At 43.9% G+C, this 25,004-nt stretch overlaps 1 protein-coding gene and 1 pseudogene across 1 annotated transcript in view; both read right to left on the reverse strand.

Annotated features, from left to right (window-relative positions):
• LOC126100554 (slit homolog 1 protein-like) overlaps nt 1-12,673 on the reverse strand; it is a 51,498-nt gene extending 38,825 nt beyond the window's left edge. The window contains exons 1-2 of the mRNA XM_049911172.1: nt 12,526-12,673; nt 1,401-1,571 (exon numbers count right to left, since the gene is read on the reverse strand). Coding sequence (XP_049767129.1) covers nt 1,401-1,571; nt 12,526-12,567 — 213 coding nt within the window. The 5' untranslated portion in view covers nt 12,568-12,673. The remainder of the gene's footprint in view (nt 1-1,400; nt 1,572-12,525) is intronic.
• On the reverse strand, nt 740-857 carry LOC126102368 (5S ribosomal RNA; annotated as a pseudogene).
• Nucleotides 12,674-25,004: the final 12,331 nt, after the last annotated feature.

Consider the following 25,004-nt stretch of genomic DNA (forward strand, 5'->3'; position numbering starts at 1 on the left):
ATGGCGGCTGTTATTCGGTTCTTCACTTCTCCTATGCCACGAAGTATTAGGGAGATAAACACGCTGCCCTTCACATGCCCCACAAGAAAAAGTCGCATTGGGTCATGTGTGACGATCTTGGAGGCCAAAAATGCTAGGCAGTGTCTCGGAATCCCGCGTCCCTTATCCAGCGCTGAGGCAGCGTCTCATTGAGAACTGACGTACGTTGTTGCGTTTAAGATTACAGAAGAGAAACGTTATTTTGCTGATTTAACGATCTGTTCTGTAATCTTAAATTTTTGTACATTTGACCTAAATATTAATAGTAAATTTGTATATTTTAGGCTTTTGAAAAATGAAGCCTATCTTAAAAAGACGCGCCCATCTAGCGCAAAGACTGTGAACAAAATCTAACACAATTTTTAAATCTATATAAGACCGGTGTTTTACATTTTAATAGCTAGTTTGACAACGCATGAAACTGTGTTCAATGTATGCTGCCTTTAGATATGAACTATATGTATTTCATATAAATTCAGTTAGATTACTAATAAAAAAAGCACTCCGTCGTCAGGCCACGAGTGGCCTGCCGGGACCATCCGACCGCCGTGTCACCCTCAGTGGAGGATGCGGATAGGAGGGGCATGGGGTCAGCACACCGCTCTCCCGGTCGTTATGATGGTATTCTTGACCGAAGCCGCTACTATTCGGTCGAGTAGCTCCTCAATTGGCATCACGAGGCTGAGTGCACCCCGAAAAATGGCAACAGCGCATGGCGGCCTGGATGGTCACCCATCCAAGTGCCGACCACGCCCGACAGCGCTTAACTTCGGTGATCTCACGGGAACCGGTGGATCCACTGCGACAAGGCCGTTGCCCCGGATTACTAATAAGCGTGGTTAAATATTGCACTTATTTTTAAGTTTTAATATAAATTTTCTTTTCTATTGTTTTAGAATCTGAAGATGGTCACTGTATGGCCGAAACCGGTTACGAGTGTTGTCATAAACATGTGATTGCGTCTCTAAATACACAAAAAAAAATTACAAGAGGAAAATTAGTGGATATCTGCTAAGCGTGTGAGAATGGTTAACATGGAGGTGCAGGAAGGGTACAAAACAGTAGGAGTGGACAAATGCTGGAATATGCTAAACATATTATAGTTGAATGTGGTAGATAAGCGAAGATGAAAAGATGGTTTGTAGCTTAAAACCTGTCGAAAGAATGATGAATTACAAAATGGCTCGCAGTATGGTGCGAAACTTTCGACTTCAGGCCACTTCAGCTGACTGCGTCTCAATACCGCCTCTCATTCATTCCGACAAGAGTTTGTCCACTCTAGTCAACCCATTCGACACCATCCGAGCCAAGAGAAAACCAAGTCGGTCACTAAGCACCAGCGTCGGCAGCTGGGAACTCACCTGGAAGACGATGGGCTTGAGCGCGGCGGTCACCAGCTCGTTGTTGCTGAGGTCCAGCTCGGTGAGGTTCTGCAGCTGCTCGAACGCCGCCGGGTCGATCTCCTCTATCCGGTTGTGCGACAGGTCCAGCACCCGGAGAGCAGGCAGCGTGGGGAACTTGTGCACGCGCACCTGCCACAGGAAGACTTCCCAGTGTATGTGCAGGCACTTTGGATTCCAAAGGTTTCTTTACACTCTTATATTCTTTGTCCCACGGGACCATAGCAACATCATTATCATCATGAAACATGCCCATTACGATAAGTAAGTAATAAAACACACGAAATAATAAAAATAGTAATAACCTCAGACACCATGAGAAGAAGAAAAACCACGTTCTTCGGACACATCCTCAGGGGGAGTTGACACATCAAACACTACAGTTTCTTGTCAACAAGAGAACGAAAGCACGCTGGATCCAAGAGGTAGAAAGAGCTCTGGAAGAAATCGGAATAACAGGGACCAGAGCCGGCCAGGGTGGCCGTGCGGTTCTAGGCGCTTCAGTCTGGAACCGCGAGATCGCTACGGTCGCAGATTCGAATCCTGCCTCGGACAAGGATATGTGTGATGTCCTTAGGTTAGTTATGTTTAAGTAGTTCTAAGTTCTAGGGGACTGATGACCTTAGAAGTTCAGTCCCATAGTGCTCAGAGCCATTTGAACCATTTTGAACAGGGACCAGAGATTTACAACAGGGTAGTTTTCAAATTAAATTTTCAGCCTTTCGCAAGTTTCCAGCGCAGTTCTAAACTCAACAAAGCACCATCATGGACAGAAGAGCGACGAAGGTTGCCAAGTATGAGAATGAACTAATATTGGCAAAAACGAAGTTGACGCGATCCTCAGAGGGCCAAAACGAAAAAAAGTAGAATCGACAATGCACCATTCCCGTACAGGACAAAGTATGGAAACATCATAAGAACAGACAAATTTAATTATCTAGGGCAGCTTAATCCCATGAGATTACCTAGCGTGCTACATGAGGCTAGAGGAGCGACAGAAGAGCTGAAGTTGGGTGTATTGCGTCTCCAAAGCCGGAAATGTCCCCGGTATGCCAATAACTGCCCAGATAGTCGCTCAAGGGCAACGTCCTATGACAACAATAATACACTACCGGCCATTAAAATTGCTACACCACGAAGATGACGTGCTACAGACGCGAACAAGACAGGAACGAGATGCTGTGATGTGCAAATGATTAGCTTTTCAGAGCATTCACACAAGGTTGGCGCCGGTGGCGACACCTACAATGTGCTGACATGAGGAAAGTTTCCAACCGATTTCTCATACACAAACAGCAGTTGACCGGCGTTGCGTGGTGAAACGTTGTTGTGATGCCTCGTGTAAGGAGGAGAAATGAGTACCATCACGTTCCCGTCTTTGATAAAGGTCGGATTGTTGCCTATCGCGATTGCGGTTTTTCGTATCGCGACATTGCTGCTCGCGTTGGTCGAGATCCAATGACTGTTAGCAGAATGTGGAATGGGTGGGTTCAGGAGGGCAATACGGAACGCCGTGCTGGATCCCAACGGCCTCGTATCACTAGCAGTCGAGATGACAGGCATCTTATCCGCACTGGCTGTAACGGATCGTGTAGCCACGCCTTCATCCCTGAGTCAACAGATGGGGACGTTTGCAAGACAACAACCATCTGCACGAACAGTTCAACGACGTTTGCAGCAGCATGGACTATCAGCTCGGAGACCATGGCTGCGATTACCCTTGACGCTGCATCACAGACAGGAGCGCCTGCGATGGTGTACTCAACGACGAACCTGGGTGCACGAGTGGCAGAACGTCATTTTTTCGGATGAATCCAGGTTCTCTTTACAGCATAATGATGGTCGCATCCGTGTTTGGCGACATCACGGTGAACGCACATTGTAAGCGTGTATTCGTCCTCGCCATAGTGGCGTATCACCCGCGTGATGGTATGGGGTGCCATTGGTTACACGTCTCGGTCACCTCTTGTCCGCATTGACGGCACTTTGAACAGTGGATGTTACATTTCAGGTGTGCTACGACCCGTGGCTCTACCCCTCAATCGATCCCTGCGAAACCCTACATTTCAGCAGGATAATGTACGACCTCATGTTGCAGGTCCTGTACGGGCCTTTCTGTATGCAGAAAATGTTCGACTGCTGCCCTGGCCAGCACATTATCCAGATCTCTTACCAACTGAAAACGTCTGGTCAATGGTGGCCGAGCAACTGGCTCGTCACAATAAGCCAGTCATTACTCTTGATGAACTGTGGTATCGTGTTGAAGCTGCATGGGCAGCTGTACCTGTATATGTCGTCCAAGCTCTGTTTGACTCAATGCCCAGGCGTATCAAGGCCGTTATTACGGCCAGAGGTGGTTGTTCTGGGTACTGATTTCTCAGGATCTATGCCCCCAAATTGCGTGAAAATGTAATCACATGTCAGTTCTAGTATAATATATTTGTCCAATGAATATCCCTTTATCATCTGCATTTCTTCTTGGTGTAGCAGTTTTAATGGCCAGTAGTGTATATTTGTCCAATGAATACCCGTTTGTCATTTGCATTTCTTCTTGGTGTAGCAATTTTAATGGCCAGTAGTGTAGTATTTAATAGAGCCATCACAGTTACAAAGACATCGCATTATCGATCAGAACACGTAAACTGTGTGGAAGTGTTAGCAGGGAAGGAGAGTTGCATCCTGGTTTTTCTATGTATTTGCAGCCAAGTGACGAGATCGGTGAGTATCTGCTAAAGTTACAGGACGATAGTCACCCAGGACGAATTAAGACTCTTCTGTACACCATTGATGCAAACGCGAAGTTAGTATCGTGGCATAGCCGCCTGATTGATGATCATGGAAGACAGCTAGAAGAAAACATCATCGAACTCAAGGTACAGGTGTTGAATACAACTCGCAATCGGCCAATGTACGAAGGGAATGTCGGAGGAATGTCAAATACAGACGTCAGTCAGGCAAACATGGCAGCGGCGTACCGTGTGGCAGGCTGGAAGATTGAGAGTGAAATGATACCGAGCGATTACAATATCATACGCTATATCATCACAGGAAGGGAAATCCGAGGTTCTACAGAAAACGAGCGCTTAAGGCCCAAATACATCAAGGAGGCTAACTGAGAAGAGAGTTTCAGTGTCCAGGAAGTCCATCGCTGGTTAATGATGCAGACCATAAAGGTGAAGAACAGACATCGGCCAAACACGCTGAAATGGTGGCGTCGATACTTACAGAAGATCAGCGTACATTACGAAGTATGCTATGGGAGGAATATAGAAACAATAAACTTGTGTAGCCCTTCGCACAAGAAGCAACTAGACAAACATTCTCAGACTGAAAATGTACTTTCTAGAGGAGTACCATGCATCTGGACCGAGGCTTTCCAAAAATTGATATGTGAAACAAGAAGAGTCAGAAGCTAGATCAGAGCAGCATGACCCAAGAAGAAAGAATCCGAAGGCTGCATAGATACAGGCACGATAGACAACGTTTTAAGGAAGAATTGTGGAAGACAAAAATGGAATGATAGAAACAGTTCGCGGAGACTGACTTGGAAACTGATCCCTGGGGAATGCCATACAAAATAGTATGCGAGAAAATACGATCACAAACAATCTTGTCCACGCTCAAAAGAAACGATGGGACGGTAACAGAGAGTTGGGAACTGTCAGCCGTCCTGCTAATGGAAACATTGACCCCTGACGACGAAGAAGGCGACGAGAAAGAAGATCAGCGTACATTACGAATGTATGGGAGGAATATAGAAACAATAAGCTTGTGTAGCCCTTCGCACAAGAAGCAACTAGACAAACATTCTCAGACTGAAAATGTAGAAATCTCCAGGACCAGATGGAATCCCCGCCGAAGTAATGGAACCCTTATGTGATGAGATAGATATCTACATATGTGAACTATGCAATGAGTGTCTCTTGCAAGGAAGGATCCTGCTGAGGTAATCGTTATCAAAAAATGGTTCAAATGGCTCTAAGCACTATGTGAGGTCATCACACACGTCCATTCCCGAGGCACGATTCGAACCTGCGACCGTAGCAGCAACGCGGTTCAAGACTGAAGCATCTAGAACCGGTCGGCCACAGCGGCCGGCAGTCGTTATCACTTAAGGGGAAGACCAGGATCCAATGATACTAAAATCCTAGAGACAAATTTGCTTCTCAAATACGATTATGCAAACGACTACAAGGTCAAAGACTAGTGCAACGGCTGAGACCTCATCAGTAAGAGTTTAGAAGAGGCAAGTCAACTAAAGACACAATTAATAAGGCGATCTTCCTACTGACAGATATTGATTTTACGTACGCTCTAACCATGATGGTTGCTATTACTGGCGCTTTCGATAACCTATTGTGGCCGTCTTTCTTTGGTCTCCTTGGGGAGATGGAGTGTATCCAGAGGCGCTGTACAACTGCCTGAGAGACTAATGCTGCGGCAGACATGCAACTTAAATATGCCCCAAAAAGGAAATGCTGAAGACCGCAACAAAAGGCTGTCCATGGGGGTCAGTGTGCGGTCCAGACTTTCAGGATATAGCATTAGAACCTATACTACCGAAGTTACATGACAGTGGTAACGTAAGCAGACTGGTTGCATTTGCAGATGACATGCTTTTTATTTATTTATTTATTTAGCGTATGGCTCATAACATCACAGTAAAAAATTATAGAAACAACACGATTTTAAAAAAAATCACATATGTATAAACAGAGCAATAAATAACAGTTTGTATATAAGGACACCGCCAATTGTAAATTTACACTCACAGAAGAGCAATCACAAGCAGACGTCCAGCTTAGATAATAAATAGTTGATTGCCTCTTGGGTCGCCATTAGGAAATCCTGTGGGTCACCCTCGTATGCCCTTAGTGGGCATTCCTGCACGATGTGTTTGACCGTCTGTCTCCCAGCGCCACAGTCGCAAGCGGCCGAAGGAAGTTTACCCCATCTGCGTAAGGAGTCGGCGCATCTCCCACAGTTGGTTCTGATGCGATTAAGAGTTGACCAAACTTTGCGAGGGCAATCAAATCCTTTTGGTTTACTAAAGATGCATGGCATACTGTGGCAGTTTACTGCTGTTCTGCTCTCCCATTCCTCTTTCCATCGGTCATTTATTTTAAAGTTGGTTTGGTGCAGAGCCTGTGCGGTCTTTAGTGGAGGATGCCTAGGCCGGAGTCGGTTTCCTTGGATGTCGTGAGTATCTTCATGGATTTGTAATTGAGGGTTGGTCATGATTTTTTGAAATTCTCTAACCAGAGCGTGTTCACGGCGCAGGTTAGGAGGGGCTATGTTACTGAGTACGCGCAGCCACACTGTAGGAGTTGGCCTGATTGTGCCTGATATAATACGCATTGTTGCATTAAGTTGGCTATCTACCATGTGTGTGTGTTTGTTGTTGAGCCACACTGGGGCACAGTATTCTGCCACTGGATACACCAAGCCAAGTGCGGATGTTCTTAAGGTAGATGCTGTGGAGCCCCAAGTGGTGCCACAGAGCTTCTGCAATATGTTGTTGCGTGTTTTAAGTTTCGCTGCAGTTTTCGTCAGGTGTTCTTTGAATGTTAGCTTCCAAAGTGACAGCACCCCTTACCTAGTTTTCTCTTGTTCCACAGCATGACCACAACATGTACGAAAAGACTATGTAACATCAGTATGGCCTTATTTTAAAGTTGTTTTTGTAATGCCATTTAGCCTGAAGATGAGGCTTACTTCGAAACATGTCGCTAAATAAATAAGTAATACAGTAGTTGACAAAGTTTGACACTGGTAGCGGTAATTTAAAAAAAAATACCTTTACATATTTCTTGAGACAGTCACGGTCGAAAAATAGTCAAAATGACTTAAAATATTAGTTAATACAAGATCGCATATTGCAACTGGAAGGAGATTGTACGATTTTCTCCCTAACATCAGGGATAGACAAAAATGAGATTTCTTCAGCCGTCAAGTAGACTGATACGTTACCTGACTGAACATGGCCTATATGTTGCGTACAATATCGAAAGGTAGATTAATGACAGTTCCGCCTGTGGCAATGTGGGCACTCCACAGCACCCGCACATTGTGGTCTGTGCACTTTACAAAGACCCAGTGGGTAATAGTCGTTAGTCATTAGGTTGGATCTCAGAGCAGCACTGAGGAATGAGTCATCCTGTAGCATCTTGGGCGATACTGCAGCCGCAGTGTCCAGGAAGCCCAAGGAAGACTTCACAAGGCACTCAACCACACGGCAGCATGCTGCCGTCCCAGCTAGAAGTGATACTCAACAGATGGTGAGAAGACAGCTGAGGTCGGCGACCAAAGAATGAAATAGTTTTTCAGGAATCTGCATTGCGCTGGTACAAGTGATCACAGAAGTGTGAGTCCTATGACGGTGTAATGTAAAATGGAGTCACTTGTAAAGTGAAAACACTGCTGACATACTGCGCTAAGCCCAAAGAATCCGGCAGACGATGTCTGTTGACCACAGCATATGAGGGTGGATCAAGCAGTGGAAATAAATATGAACAGTTTAAATATGAATATAAATATGAACAGAAACAGAACGGAATCTGTAGCACTAAATTAGTGTTAATAGTTGTGTAATTGATTAAGGTTATTTTAAATTGTAGTTTTGTAGTGGTAGAGAAATTGTAGTAATAGCACTTTTGTACAATTAGATTTTTAAAAATATTTATAAGTGCCAGAAACAAATAATTAAGAGATATTTATTACCATCCGAAAAAAATGTGACTGTATGGCTCATGTTAGCTTTCTAGATAATAGGCTGTAATGTGAAGAACAAATAAATAAATAAATAAATATCTAGGAGAACCCATCATGCATCACTGGGAAAAGGAAACTACCAGAGGAAGATTACAAAACGTAGAGTTAACACTCCATTCTACAAACGATGTTATAATCGTTGCACTGACGAAAGATATCATGGGCAAATGCAAAACTTTATTAAAGTTTTCTCCATCCAGCGTTAAGCCGAGTCCAACCAGGTCAGCACACAATGTGGCAATCAGGATGACAAACAGGCATAGCATCGATACTGCAAATAATATAGCACACTGTGGTTGTGATGTCAACGTTTGGCGAAGAATGCCAATGAAACCATGAAATGGGGATGCACACCATCATCCTCGGTAAAACATGATGTCATGCCTCAGATGTACAGCAATAAACACTCAGGCTTCTAGGATCATACGCTACTGAGTTACAGTGAGCAAGCTAAGAGGCAGCTCTGTAATGAGCTGCCTGCCATTCATTAGAAGACTTGTACCTTCGAGATTGTTGTCCACATCTGCCGAACGTGATCGCTGTGAACTGCCAACAGCTCATTCACCGATGTGAAGTCTAGCAGACTTCTACCTCCTCTAGCTTGCTGAGAACCTGTTGCTGTATTCAGGACGTGCAATAAAACCTGCTGTCCCCGACCTGCATCTATGGACAGACACTGGCATCCACAGCCTAGCTCTAGTGCTGAGGCCACGCACAACTATCAAACTCCCATGCAAAGGTGCTGGAATTTACTCAGGCACACCCCTTCGATGTTCATGAGAGTGGCCTAGTAAAAAGCAGTCGATGTTCTGGTGGTCTAAGCCACTGTACAAGCTATGCCAGCTGCCTGTCATCCCTCATGGTACTGCAGTGTTACATGAGCAACGAGAATGGAGACAACAGCCTCAGTAATCTGCTGAGGTGGATGAGTCAGTGTGTTAGAAGGCTACATGCTGCATCCACTAACCTCGCCATGGGCGTGGAGGAGACGATTCAATTGAAACACTTAAATCGAATAAATGTATGGCTTTAACGATATGTCACTTACGTGCAGGGTGCCAATTGGTGTTCACCAGCATACTCCAAAAGCTGCACCATTCTGCAGCCATGGGGGTCTCAGCCCAGGCCATTACATCATGGGAAAAAAACTACACTCTATAAATACAAAAAGATCATCGTTATAGTACACACATCAAAAAAGTTTTGCATCATCCTGGTTCCCAGAACTCCTGAAGACAGATGTTGACTGTGGATATTGTATCACAGACACGCTCACTTTGACTGTTCAGAGATGTCACTAAACATGTCCAAAGATGTAAACAACCATGCATGAGCAGCGCCTATTAGACGGAGGGGGTCCGACAGCCGATCAGTTCCAGTCATTCCACCAGGAAGGAGGTACACAGCTCGCATTGTCTGTACTTCACCCACGCCTAACGGTCAATACCGCGGTTCGATCGCGTTTTCATTGTTACTTTGTGCCGGGAAAGGCTCTCAAAAAGGGAAGTGTCCAGCCGTCTCGGAGTGAACCAAAGCGGTGTTGTTCGGACATGGAGGAGATACAGAGAGACAGGAACAGTCGATGACATGCCTCGCTCAGGCCCCCCAAGGGTTGGTATTGCAGTGGATGATCGCTGCCTACGGATTATGGCTCGGAGGAACACTGACAGCAACGTTTTTCGTGCAGCCACAGGATGTCGTGTTAAGACTCAAACTGTGCACAATAGGCTGCATGATGCGCAGCTTCACTCCCGACGTCCATGGCGAGATCCATCTTTGCAACCACGACACTATGCAGCGCGGTACAGGTGGGTCCAACAACATGCCGAATGGACCCCTCAGGATTGGCATCACTTCACCGATGAGTGTCGCATATGTCTCTTACCAGACAATCGCCGCAGACGTGTTTGGAGGCAACCCAGTCAGGCTGAACGCCTTAGACACGCTGTCCAGCTAGTGCAGCAAGGTGGAGGTTCCCTGCTATTTTGGGGTGGCATTATGTGGGACCGACGTACGCCGCCGGTGGTTATGAAAGGCGCCGTAACGGCTGTACAGTACGTGAATGCCATCCTCCGACCGATAGTGCAACCATATTGGCAGCATATTGGCAAGGCATTCGTCTTAGTGGACGACAATTCGTGCCCCCATCATGCACATCTTGTGAATTACTTCCTTCAGGATAACGACATCGCTCGACTAGAATGACCAGCATGTTCTCCAGGCATGAACCCTATCGAACATGCCTGGGATAGATTGAAAAGGGCTGTTTATGGACGACGTGACCCCACCCACCAATCTGAGGGATCTATGCCGAATCGCCGTTGAGGATTGGTACAATCTGGACCAACAGTGCCTTGATGAACTTGCGGATACTGTGCCACGACGAATACAGGCATGCATCAATGCAAGAGGACGTGCTATTGGGCATTATAGGTACCGGTGTGTACAGCAATCTGGACCACCACCTCTGAAGGTCTTGCCGTATGGTGGTCCAACATGCAATGTGTGGTTTTCATGAGCTACAAAAAGGGCAGAAATAATGTTTCTGCTGAGCTCTATTCCAATTTTCTGTGCAGGTTCCGGAACTCTCGGATCCGAGGTGATGCAACACTTTTTTTGATGTGTGTATAATAACGTGACCAATAAGCAAAAATGTATCATATACACTAATTTTAGGACCAATAAAACAAAATGAAAAAATCATAGGAAAGGAGGAGCATATTAAGAAACAGCACAAAAGTGGAAATGTTTAAACTACAATGAACGTGGAACTATACAAACATGTAGAAAAGTTTAAAAGAATGCTAATGTTTTATGGGCACATTCAGAGAATGGTTCCTAGCAGATTGACAAAAACTGGACATTTTGAAAAATTAGAAAGCAGATCCAGTTGACTTGGGAAAGTGCATGAATATCTAGGTGAAGTACTTATACATTAACAAGAAATTGGAGACGGTGCAAAATACAGAAACATAACTAAGAAGTATGACAATTTTCAAATCTAGTCAGTTTCAAGAAAGGAGGGAATAAAATGGAGAGCGGAAGAGAAAGAAAGAGGAAAATGAAGAGATGAAAGAGTGGTGAAGAAAGTGTAAAATTAAATTAGTGACATGAAGATGGTTCTTAGCTACTAAGAAAAATAATAATCTGACTGCAAAGAGGTTTATTTCCAGATTGCTAATAATGTGATAATGCCATGAGCATCAAAAACGGCAATGAGCATTGTCTTCACTAACGATTTGTCATTTACATCTTCTTCGGTTCTGGTGAGCCAACAGAAACCCATTGTGTGCTTTGTCGTTATGAGATAGGTTTGTACTGGTAGTAGCAAGGGTCGCCACCAGTGAACTCAATTACAGCGCGTTGCTCATAACGAGTTTCTTCTGTAGTCGCTGGTTCACTACAGCTCCGCCATGTTTGAAATTTCGCACATCTGTTGTTGACTGTTACTAGTTAAAACTGCAACCGTAGAGAATGCGCCGACGAAGCTTATACGCCAGGGACAGTCTGAACTTTTTGGACGGATGGTGTACTCTGGAAATCCATTCTGATCAGTATTTCATTTATGTTATACAAAGTATACTTGGCAGCTTCTCTGATAACCAGGCGCCATTTTGAGAGGGGGGAGGGGGGGAAGCTTTCAAATAACTCCTTCTTCAGTTGGGCAGTAGTTCGCGAATCCTGTACCTACTGATGATTCCAATCCATCCATTAGTATCGGAACCATCCTTAAGAATCCTCGGTATAACGTACATCTTCTCGTTCCTAGACAAGAGCGGTGACCTTCCTTGATATTGGATGCCCAGTTTGTGAATAAGAGAGGATGGCATTGCAGAAATAATATGGGTAGTTCTTTCTTCGGTATGAGTCGGATCGTGTATTGTGGCGTAGAGCTAGTCCCCCAAGGAATGCACGAGATCTTCTGTGAAGCTTGGTACGTTAGAAATCAGGTGATGGCGAAAATGGTGCTGGCGAAATGAAGCTGTGGGAACGGATCGCGAGTTGTACTTGGGTAGTTCAGTCTGTTGAGCATTTTCCAGCGAAAGGTAAAGGTCTTTGGTGCGAGTCCTGGTCCAGCAAACATTTTTAATCCGCGAGGAAGTTTCAAATCAGCGCACGCTTCTCTGCAGAGTGGAACCCACTCTGTAAATAATCTCCTACACCGCGGCTAAGCCATGTCTCCACAATATCATTTGTACCAAGGTTCTGGATGTTCCTCCCGCGTACGTGATGGAATTTGGGTTGGTACTTCGCGAGGTATGGCATAACACCTTCCGAAGGTTTCAGACTATTTTGAGTGCTGTCCAGGACTCACCAGGTCGTTGTGGGAGAAGTCGACGGAGACGACGCCGAGCATGTCGTCCGCCCAGAGCCAACCGGCCTCCTCGCTGTCGCTGTCGTTGGCGAAGTGGCGCTGCAGCCCGCGGCCGGAGCAGTTGAGCGCGGGGGCGGCGCCGCCGCTGGCGCACGCGCACACGCCGCACATCTCCTCCGCCCGCGCCACGCCCACCGCCGCCGCCACCACCAGCAGAGCCGCCGCCGCCGCCACTGTCGCTGTCGCCAGTCTGCACACAATAGGTTCACCCCCGTTATTATTTCGGCCTCCAATTCCCAACAAGTAGGCTGTCACAGGTAGAGCTCACACAAAGTAACTTGGACTATGCGCATCGCAAAGGAAGTCCCGCAGGGTTCAATTCTGGGTCCACTCCCACTGGCATTCATTGATTTTCAAAATGCCTTAGATTCCGTGAAACATTAAGTGCTCTGGCAGGTGTTGCGGAAGTATCGTATACTACAGAAGATCTTAAACATCATAAAAGATCTACGAGGTGATCAGAAAGTCAGGATGAATTAAAAAACTGAATAAATCACGGAATAATGTCGATAGAGACGTACAAATTGGCACACATGCTTGGAATGAAATGGGGTTTTATTAGAAACAAAAAAATACAAACGTTCAAGAAATGCCCGACAGTTGGCGCTTCATCTGATTAGAATAGCAATAATTAGCATAACAAAGTAAGACAAAGCAAAGATGATGTTCTTTACAGGAAATGCTCAATATGTCCACCATAATTCCTCAACAATAGCTGTAGTCGAGGAATAATGTTGTGAACAGCACTGTAAAGCATGTTCGGAGTTATGGTGAGGCATTGGCGTCGGATGTTGTCTTTCAGGATCCCTAGAGATGTCGGTCGATCACGATACACTTGCGACTTCAGGTAACCCCAAAGCCAATAATGGCACGGACTGAGATCTGGGGATCTTGGAGGCCAAGCATGACGAAAGTGGCTTCTGAGCACACGATCATCACCAAACGACGCGCGCAAGAGAAGTTTCACGCGTCTAGCAATATGGGGTAATTTTTTTTGTTCTAATAAAACCCCATGTCATTCCAAGCATGTGTATCAATTTTTACCTCTCTATTTACATTACTCCGTGGTTTATTAAGCTTTCAAATTTATACTGACTTTTTGATCACCCGGTATATAATGGCTACAAAATGTTGCCCATAAAAGTAACAAGTGGGGTCCGGCAGGGTTGCATTTATCACTAACACTTTTTCTACTTGTTCTAGACTCTGTTATGAGAAGAGTCACAGCAGGCAAGAGACGAGGAATCCAATGGGGGATCCATGAACGTCTGAAGGATTTGGATTTTGCAGACAATACAGTTTTATTAACTCAAAGGCTGACGGTATGTAAGCTAAACTAAAACTACTGAAAGAAGAAGCAAAGACTGTTGGGCTCAAGATAAACATACGCAAAACAAAGAAAATGAGTAAATTCAGGGATCATGGAGGTCTCAATGTTAATAGGGAAGCAGTGGGTGGAGACTGTCTGTCAACTCATTCCTGTACCTGGGCAGTATAGTGACGGAGGATGGTGGAGCTGGAAATGACGTGAAAAACCGCATTAAAAAGGCATAAAAATCCGTATTTTTAATACAAATGTGAAGGCTATCCTTCTGTACGCCAGTTAAACCCGGAAAATGGACAAAAACATAACAACCCAGTTACAAAGCTTTCATAAATAGATGTCTCCGTCGCATCATGAATATCTGGTGGCCCGAAAAAATATGTAATGAGGAGCTCTGGCGACTAACAAACTAGATACCAATAGAAGACCAGATACGAGAGAAAAAGTGGGGGTGGTTGAGGCACACTTTGAGGAAACCAGCTGGAACCATCAAGAAAAAACCATTGTAAGGCAATCCCCAGTTAACAAGGAAGAGAGGAAGACCTAGGGGCACATGGAAGAGGAGAGTGAAAGGGGAATCAAAAAAGAGTTGGCAGGACCTGGGCAAAATTGAGGCAAATGGCCAAAGACAGAGACGCATGGCGAGTTCTCCTGGATGCCAAAGGAATTAAGTCAAGCCCTATTCCCTGTACAGTGTGTTCCAGGACGAATGGTCGATATTCAGGAATTTGACAGGAACGATCGTTCGAAGCAAAAAAGTTTACTAGACACGGACTCGAAAATGCATTTTTAAGACCTATTATGAGTACTACTTCGTCTTCTATACTGTGAAGCCAGTCTGTCCTTCTGCAAGCTCTTTGCTTTTCATATTTTGGGGGGAAGTAGTAGGAACCAAAACAAAGAAAACTGCCTGGGAAACGTGGTCTCTAAAGTGTATACCTTAAGAGCTGTGAGGACTCGTTCAGTAGAAGAGATGTGTCTCTCAGCAGCGAAGATGAACAAGTTCTCATTACTGTTAAGGGGTGCGCTTTAGATCCCACGTTTACTGATCGTTTTGTCTTGTTTTTCTCCATACTATCACATCTCGGAGTATGGAAAGCAAAGAGCTTGCAGTGCAAGAGATTTGTTTCACAGTATCAAAGATAAACAGATGCTCACGGCTCGTAAGGTACGCATTAGAGAATGCGTGTTTACTAGACTTTACCATTCCACATGGGACACCCTGTACATCTGAAACGTCTTCCAATTAACATTCGACAAGCTGAAGTGTCTACCTTTTGAGACGATACTAATAGTATAAAAGAAATCTCATTACAGAGATGCAAGAAAAGAGATTGTTAACGATGTTTTTCAAAGTATTATTAAGTGATTCTCTGAGAATGGACTGTCCCTAAATTTCGAGAAAACACACTATACTCAATTCTGTACGAGTAGAGTCATAACAACAATAGTTGTAGCAAATGAAGAGGAGTCAGCAAACAAGGTAGAACGCTCCAAATTTTTGAGTGTAGCCCCTGATGAGAACTTGAACTGGAAGTAGCATATTATTGAGCTTCTCAAACAGCTAATTTCAGCTATTTTTATTCTTTGTATAATTGCAAGTCTTGGAAACAAAAGAATCAACCTCCTGACGTTTTTTGCATACTTCAATCCAGTAACGTCTTACGGAATAATTTTCTGGTGTAAGTCACCACTTAAAACAAAGTATTGATTGCACAAAATCGAGAAGTAAGAAAAAATGTGTGGATTTCACCTGCAGTCGTCATTTAGGTACCCCTCCAAGTCTGTTTTAACTGCACCATAATGATATACATGCTAGTGAAATTCGTCGCAAACGACCCATCACAAATACGCAGCAACAGAAATTTTCGATTAGTTGGCAATAACTTATAATGTGTGACTGAAAGTAAAGAAAGTTTTAAATCTAACCTAAAATCATTTTTCCTGGGCCGTTCCTTTTTCTTAGACGAAAAAAATCCTTTTTGTAAGTGTACTTGCTTGAGTATGACTAAAACATGTGTTCATTACTATTAGCACTAATCATGTATACATCTCTATAAGTCGGTAAAAGAATCGTTCAAATGATCTATGGAACATATAACTAACTTACTTATATCCACCAGATTGGCAATGTCTGTATTATTCGGTGTATGCATGGTACAATGCAATGTTCTTCAGACATGCATGCATGTCTGACGGAACAGACATTGCCGACGATCTACAGCTGTATTAAATTAATGAAATGCATTCGCAAATTGCGAATGATTATACACCAGCTGTATAAATGATTAGTAACAGATTAAAATTTGTGCCGAAGTGGGGCTCAAACACGAATTTCCCGCTTAAAACGAACGGTCGCCGTGTACACATCCCGGACAGTGCCGAAATAGCCACGTAGCAAAATTTAGCTAATGCTACGGGCCTCGCGCATTAGGGTGCTCCGCGCTGGGTGAAAAAACATCTGTCACGTTACATATGTATGATATTCTACCTACGTCCACTGGAAAGACTGCGATGTCCAAATCTACAATGGGTAGTAACAATACTTAGCTCGTTTTTAAAAGTGAGCGTTGGACGCGGAACTTACATAGAAATTCCCCACTGTTGTCCGAGCCATCGTTATAACCCGATCAACTGGAATAGGGTCTACTGATTATCAGTAAGAAAGTTATTAATAGATACCTTATTTATTTTGTAAGTACACCACTTCCGCAGTGTAATTACTATTCTTATAGACCTTTTAATACGATACGGCTGCTTTGTCATTGGTGATCTATTGTCGTATAATGTGCTGTAGTTTCACGGTTCCTGGGTTTCTTTTACGTCTTTGTTTCTTCGCCGGTCGCTGTGGGCTGATAGGATACAATATTATTGTTTAACAACAGTGGAACATACTAAGAGAGTGAAGTATAATTTTGTGTAGTTATTGATGAGAAGCATTGAAGAACAAGGTAAGATTATTTGTCTTGTTTATGTACGCTACAAAGTTACAAAAATAGGTAGGTTCTAATTAGAACGTATACAGACAGTGTAGGTGTCAGTAATTATCGCTGTTTTATTTGATAAGAACATGTATCGTTGTAATTCATTTGCTTCCGAATACAGGAAAGATTTATTTGTCACTGAGACACCATTGGTGCGACTGACTTTTTAAAACCACCCATACTTTGGTGTAAGATTGAGTGCCAGGTTTCACATCGTCCAGCCATCCACCTTAATGGATCGTCGTATGTGAAAATGTGACGAAAATAATTTCTCGTGAGACACTAAGCCATTAAAAATAACACCTCTTTACGCAACAGCACTGTAGTATAACGGCTAAGACTCCAGATTCATAAGCTAAAGTTTGCGAGTTCAGTATTTAAAGAATGCTAATTTTTTTAAAATTCTTATCAGAATGGTAGTGATCTTCATTTTAATTCTTTTAATTTGTTTTTAAATATTATTACCTTCCTAAATTTATTTTATGATCTTTAAATCCCTCATTTCAATTGTTGTATTAACTTTAGTATTTCTTACAAATTGCAGTAAGGTAGAGATGTTCTCATGGTGCGAAAAGAATTTGTGTGTTAAAAGTTCGTACGACGATAATCCGTGGAACATTCGGTTCGAGACATCATTACATATTTAGAGATCATTCAAAGTTTTGAAAAGAACTTTTCGGAACGTTACACAAAATATGACTATAGTGGCCATCACGAAAATAGGAACCTCAAGGCCATCTCATCGTCTTACACCATTCCCAATTAGTGATAATTTCACATATCACTAAAAATTCCGATAGAGATATTAGACACCTCTATTTTCAGTCTGGAATATAGTGAAGTACTTTCCAAAATAAAATTCTTGCAAACTGCTACGAAAAAATAAAAACTAAGGTTGCAAGATATTTTGAAAAAAAATATTTTTTTACTCAACCTGTGAGAAAACAGAACCACTGACATATTTCGACTGAGTCGGTGCGTGAGTACTTGTTTGCTGCCTCTAGGATTTTACTTCCGGGAGTTCGCTTTAATAAGACAGAGAATATTCTTTACTTCCCCAAGTTTTTTTATATGCATTTCTTACTGAACCTTCACCACTGCACCCATTACCTAAATCGTCGATATACGCTGCACAAAAGTAACTGTAGGCACTTCCGTTGAAGTCCAGCAAAACATATTTTTGCGAGTGGTTTGTGTAACACAAGTTTTATAGAAGTATACTACAAGACTATTGTCCTCAGCACACAGTAAGGGCACTTTACACAAACCTTCGTCCTTTCAGCGATAATCTCTCTGTATTACATTATCCCTTAAGGAGAAGAACGACTTTTTTTTACTTAACTGGAAATGTGTGTCTGACAGAGACGGTACTGAAGAAAACCAAATAAATGTTGCTTTTCTCGCAAAGTAGTACTTTAATCTGTTAGTACAATGAACAAACTGAACAATAGCTCACTGAACACACTCAACAAGTAACAATTCCAATATGTATAACTTTCATGAATACTCATATAATGGAACTCTACAAAAATACTGAATTGTGTAAAGAAATGTAAGAGATAAGCTTCAAACTCACATTTTTCTGGAACATTCCAGGCGTACAGGTCATTCATAATTCAGACATTTATATGCCTTGTTCCTGTTGTTCTGGTATGCACAAAAACTGCACTTCCTCTTTCTTTCCAGTTCCTCTTCACCCTCTCTTGTTCTTCTTTCTTCTTCTTTGAGTCTTTTTCAAGGATATTTTCAGTTATTATTCTCAAATCTCCCCTCAAATTGGAAATAAGTAACCTATTTTCAAGATGAGGTCTCATTAGACTGACTGACAATCCTTGACGAATCTGTAGCTGGCGATGATTTTAGTGCTTTCAAAGCAAAAGTAGAGAATACAGTTGTTCACTGTACTAATGTTTATTAATATAAAAAACACTGCTAGAGGCCAGCGTCTGCATTTACCGTTGGATGAGTAGTTAGCAAATTTTTGGTCCAGTGTGTCTGCTCCACCCTCGGTGGTGTTGTAAAAGGGCACAATCACTTTATCCACTCCCTTTGGTTGGTTGGTTTTGGGGAAGGAGACCAGACAGCGAGGTCATCGGTCTCATCGGATTAGGGAAGGAAGTCGGCCGTTCCCTTTCAAAGGAACCATCCCGGCATTTGCCTGGAGCGATTTAGGGAAATCACGGAAAACCTAAATCAGGATGGCCGAACGCGGGATTGAATCGTCGTCCTCCCGAATGCGAGTCCAGGGTCTAACCACTGCGCCACCTCGCTCGGTACTCCCTTTGAGAAATGCGTACTGGGCAATAGTATTACTGCTTTGTTCTTCCTGGGGACTACTGACAACAGAGTAATTTTATCACTCAATCCATAAAGAGAAGAGTCGACATCCGTATTCTCAGAAGGCTGGAAGTCAACTGGAATTTCCGGTTTAATTTTCTTTAGTGTACCTACATATGTTAACCCGTTGCTCTAAAGTTCTCTAACCAGTTCTAAAGAGGTTCAAATGGCTCTAAGCACTAGGGACTTAACATCTGAGGTTGGTTGGTTGTTTCGGGGAAGGAGACCAGACAGCGAGGTCATCGGTCTCATCAGATTAGGGAAGGACGGGGAAGGAAGTCGGCCGTGCCCTTTGAAAGGAACCATCCCGGCATTTGCCTGGAGCGATTTAGGGAAATCACGGAAAATCTAAATCAGGATGGCCAGACGCGGGATTGAACCGTCGTCCTCCCGAATGCGAGTCCAGTGTCTAACCACTGCGCCACCTCGCTCGGTAAACATCTAAGGTCATTAGTCCCCTAGACTTAGAACTACTTAAACCTAACTAAGGACATCACACACATCCATGCCCGAGGCAGGATTCGAACCTGCAACCGTAGCAGCAGCGCGGTTCCGGACTGAAGCGCCTAGAACCGCTCGGCCACAGAGGCCGGCTTCTAAAGAGGGAAACCGATTGTTAGCAGTAACATTCCTGTTACTATTTATAGTTGGCTACACTTCTCGAAGAGCTGATTGCGTAAGAACACCAAGATTTCTTTGTTCATTGCCCAGTTCAGCCCCATCAGAACGCTCACTAGCATTTATGTCGCCATTGTATAAGTATGCTGTGCGGGCATCTGTTAGACACAAGGTTTTTATGCCATACTTAGTAGGCTTTTTGGGCAAATACATTTCGAAGCAGCATGTGTTACGAAACGGTACGAGCGTTTCATCTACAAGTATATTCTCAAAGTGGGTACGGTTTTAGACAGTTACTGACGGATTTGGAAGAAAATTTCCGAAAATGGTGCCGTTTTGTCTTCCTCCTATTTCTCTTGTTTCAGGGTCATCAAATCGCAGAGTAACCACATTTGGAACCGCTTTACTGACATTTCGGCTCTAAATATAGGTCTTCCAGTAAAGTCAGTAGAGGAGAGTGATAGCGTATCTTCGTGTCCAGACTTACAGATGGAAGTCAGCACACAAAGCGCCATAAATGCCTTTATTTCAGACAGATAGTAGATCTGTAGATACTTTGCTCATGTATGTCAGTCCCGTTTCTGTATTGTCCCAGTTTAACGTTTGTCCACTTCATAATTACCTTTATGAGTTCATCATCAAATATCAAAGATCAAATATCTTCTATCTTAGGATTATCACCTAAATTTTTAACAGCCCTTGTAATACCCGGTATTCCTCGTATTATGTTATCACGAGATGCTCGTCTAACTTTAGTTGATTCTTTTTATTCCCAACAAAATCCATTTTTGCCTTTGTAAACAAAGGGAACTGACATACCGTTATTTGATTGCTCAACTGTGCAAGAAAAGTCAACGCCTGCATCAGAGACTTGTTCATGAGAGGAAGACCTGGTAGCTGCTTTTTCTGCAAAAAAGCAAGGGTCACAATCGGAATAGTCAGAAAATAAATCCTCTACATCCATGACCTCTCCATCTACTTCTTCCCACACCATTGCCAGTTTCCCTTCAAAATGCGGATCATCCGCTTTCAATACTTCTTTTGTCTTCTTTTTCGTGATGTACCTGCTCCATTTTTATCACCTGTACAATATATTACACCTGTGCAATATATTACAAAATGCTAGGACTTGTAACTCAACAGACCAAATTAGCTGCATGTTGTTCTACTCTCCAGAAATAAAAGTATAGATTTTGGAAAAACGTGTCTATACAACAGAACTTGCGTTACTGGAAATTCACTAAAGCGCCAGAGGAACTAGTATAGCCATGCGTATTCAAATACAGAGATGTGTAAACAGGCAGAATACGGTGCTGCGGTCGGCAACACCTATATAAGACAACAAGTGTCTCGCGCAGTTGTTAGATCGGTTACTGTTGCTACAATAGCAGGTTATCAAGATTTAAGTGAGTTTGAACGTGGTGTTATAGTCGGCGCACGAGCGATGGGACGCAGCATCTACGAGGTAGCGATGATGTGGGGATTTTCCCGTACGACCATTTCACGAGTGTATCGTGAATATTAGGAATCCGGTAAAACATCATATCTCCGATATCGCTGTGGTCGGAAAAAGATGCTAGAACGGGACCAACGATGACTGAAGAGAATCGTTCAGCGTGACAGAAGTGCAGCCCTTCCGCAAATTTCTGCAGACTTCAGTGCGGGGCCAGCAACAGGTGTCAGAGTGCGAACCGTTCAACGGCACGTCATCGAGATGGGCTTTCAGCGCAGAAGGCCCACTCGTGTACCCTTGATGACTGCACGATACAAAGCTTTACGCCTCGCTTGGGGTTGTCGACACCGACATTGGACTGTTGACGACTGGAAACATATTGCCTAATCGGACGAGTCTCGGTTCAGATTGTATCGAGCGGGTGGACGTGTACGGGTATTGAGACAATTTCAAGAATCCATGGACCCTGCATGTCAACAGGGGAGCGATCAAGCTGGTGGAAACTCTGTAATGGTGTGGGGTGTGTGCAATTGGAGTGATATGGGACCCCTGATCCGTCTAGATTCTACTCTGGCAGGTGTTACATACGTAAACATCCTGTCTGGTCACCTGCATCCATTCATGTCCATTGTTAATTCCGACGGGCTTGGGCAATCCCACTAGAACAATGCCCCACACATCCAGAATTGCTACAGAGTGACTCCAGGAACACTATTCTAAGTTTAACCACATCCGCTGGCCACCAAATTCCCCAGACATGAACATTATTGAGCATATCTGGGAAGCCTTGCAACGTGCTGTTCATAAGGGATCTCCACCCCTTCCTACTCTTACGGGATTGATGGACAGTCCTGCAGGATTCGTGGTGTCAGTTCCCTCCAGCACTACTTCAGACATTAGTCCATGCCACGTCGTGTTGCGACACTTCCGCATGCTCGCGGGGGCCCTGCACGATATTGGGTTCAAATGGTTCAAATGGCTCTGAGCACTATGGGACTTAACATCTGTGGTCATCAGTCCCCTAGAACTTAGAACTACTTAAACCTAACTAACCTAACGACATCACACACATCCATGCCCGAGACAGGATTCGAACCTGCGACCGTAGCAGTCGCGCAGTTCCGGACTGAGCGCCTAGAACCGCGAGACCACCGCGGCCGGCTACGATATTGGGCAGGTGACACTTACGCATGCTCGCGGGGGCCCTGCACGGTATTGGGCAGGTGTACCAGTTTCTCTGGCTCTTCAGTGTATGTGTCTCACACTGTGGTATTTGAGAAAACAACAGTTACTTGATGTATAACCGTCACCGTCAACAGTCAGTCACACCACAGCTACAGAGGCATTCCCGCCAATATAAGTGCATACATGTCCCTCAGGCACTTGTTTCCTTTTAAGAGTTAAAAATTAGACTTTCTGAATCAAATACCAAGGTAGTGGAGAAGACAACGAAAGGAGGTCTCTGAGCAAGAATAATTTTTTTAACCGAAATCACCCTGTAATTTTCCATTCACCTTCTATTCAGGCCTTTGCTGCTGGATTTCGCTGACTACGTCGATGTACCATTCCACGGAAGACTGAAACTACACGTGAACACGCCATAACACAGGGAGACAGAACATTCAGCTGGCGCTGACGTACTGTCAATTGTGTACATGCGGCAAGAACGCTGTGAGGCGGGCCAATCACAGCGCTCAGCGCCTGTGGAGTGCGGGCAGCGTAACCTTGAGGTGTCCAGTTTTGTGACGGCCACTCCAGATAAGAAATCCATTTTCAGGAAAAGTACCGGAAGAAGTAATCATGAAAGAAGCCTTCAACCACATGACTAGCGTCAGTTCAATGGAGGATTCTTTCAAATAGAAAGCTTTCTTTTTGGATGGGAACAAAAAGAGAGACCCTTCTCTTTTCAAACAAACAGTCCGAATATTGGTGCCGTTTGTTACTACTTGACGAAAATCCGCGTGTCGTGTTATACATATCGTGACCATGGACTGAACATTCGAAGGGATCAATTTGTGTAATACGAGGGCTATTCAGAAAGTAGGAAACGTTTTGGCTTAAAAAAAGCTAAGTACAAGAAACACATTTTATTATATACGTTTGAAAGAGCGACTGACATACTACTTTTCCACATAGACACCGAACACATTGAGGCACTTGTCATAACGGTCGACAAGCTTTGAAAGACCTTCGTCGTAAAATTCTGCCGCCTGAGACTTCAGCCAGTGAGTCACGCCCACCTGGAGTTCTCCGTCGTCATCATAGCGCTGCGTTGGAAGCCAGTTCTTCATCTTGGGAAACTAGTGGATGTCGCTTGGTGCAAGATCGGGGCTGTAGGGCGGATGAGGGAAAATTTCCCATTTGAATGAATTAAGGCGTTCTTTAGTGCGGTGCGGGGTGGTTCATGGTGTTGGTTCCTGTAGTCATGTCCTAGTTCATGAACCACGGGCAACGTATGAGTGGCCAAGTAAGTGGTCCGGACAGTCGGGATACCAGTTACTTTGGAATAAGGCAGGGCATCTTGGACATATTCTGAGTCGTGGTCACCTTTGTGCTCATACGGCAAAGACTACCAAATCCACCAGTTAGTCCCTCAGCCGTTAGGGGTAAAACCCAATGAGACTCGGGGCAAGTAAGGCTAGCAACCTGCTTTCCTGGTACTTTAAATATGATGCTGGCAATAATCAGAGCAAAATGCCTCGGACCTTTGGAGGTGACGGAGTCCCACCTCTAACTGACAAACCAGGGACTCCTAAGATACGACTTGGCAAACAAATGGTAATATCAATGGGGGCTACTCTGGGAAGAAGGTAGAGCTGGCAGAGGCTGCAAGTAAGATGGGGCTGGACGTTTTAGCTGTTAGTGACATTCGGGTAAGGGGTGAGAAAGAAGAGGAAGTGGGAGAATACAAGGTCTACCTGTCAGGAGTCAAAGCAGGAATAGCACAATGGGGTGTAGGGCTTTACATCAGAAAAGAAATAGAAATCAGCGTAGTTGCAATAAGGTATGTAAACTAACGACTGATGTGGATAGGTTTGACAGTGTCTAGCAAGAAAATTAGGATTGTGTCAGTATATTCGCATTGTGAAGGGACAGATCAAGATAAGATGGATAGTTTTTATGAGGCACTCAGTGATGTAGTTGTTAGAGTAAAGGACAAGGACAGTGTTCTGCTCATGGGTGATTTTAACGCCAGGATTGGAAATCGAACAGAAGGGTATGAAAAGGTTATGGGTAAATTTGGAGAGGATATGGAGGCCAACAGGAACGGGAAACAACTCTTGGATTTCTGTGCCAGTATGGGCTTAGTAATCACAAACTCCTTTTTTAAACATAAGAACATTCACCGGTATACTTGGGAATGCAGGGGAACCAGATCTGTCATTGACTATATAATAACAGATCAGGAATTCAGGAAGGCTGTGAGGGACACACGTGTATTCAGGGGATTCTTTGATGACACTGATCATTATTTAATCTGCAGTGAAATTGGGATTGTGAGGCCTAAAGTGCAGGAGGTCAGGTCCATATGTAGGAGGATAAGACTGGAGAAACTTCAGGATAAGGAAATCAGGCACAAGTACATAACAGCGATCTCAGAAAGGTACCAGTTAGTTGAATGTAGTCAATTACAGTCATTGGAAAAGGAATGGACAAGGTACAGGGAGACAGTACTAGAAGTGGCTAAAGAATGTCTTGGAAC

The sequence above is a fragment of the Schistocerca cancellata genome, chromosome 9 (assembly GCF_023864275.1).
Source record: "Schistocerca cancellata isolate TAMUIC-IGC-003103 chromosome 9, iqSchCanc2.1, whole genome shotgun sequence".
In the NCBI taxonomy this organism is placed as follows: Eukaryota; Metazoa; Arthropoda; class Insecta; order Orthoptera; family Acrididae; genus Schistocerca; species Schistocerca cancellata.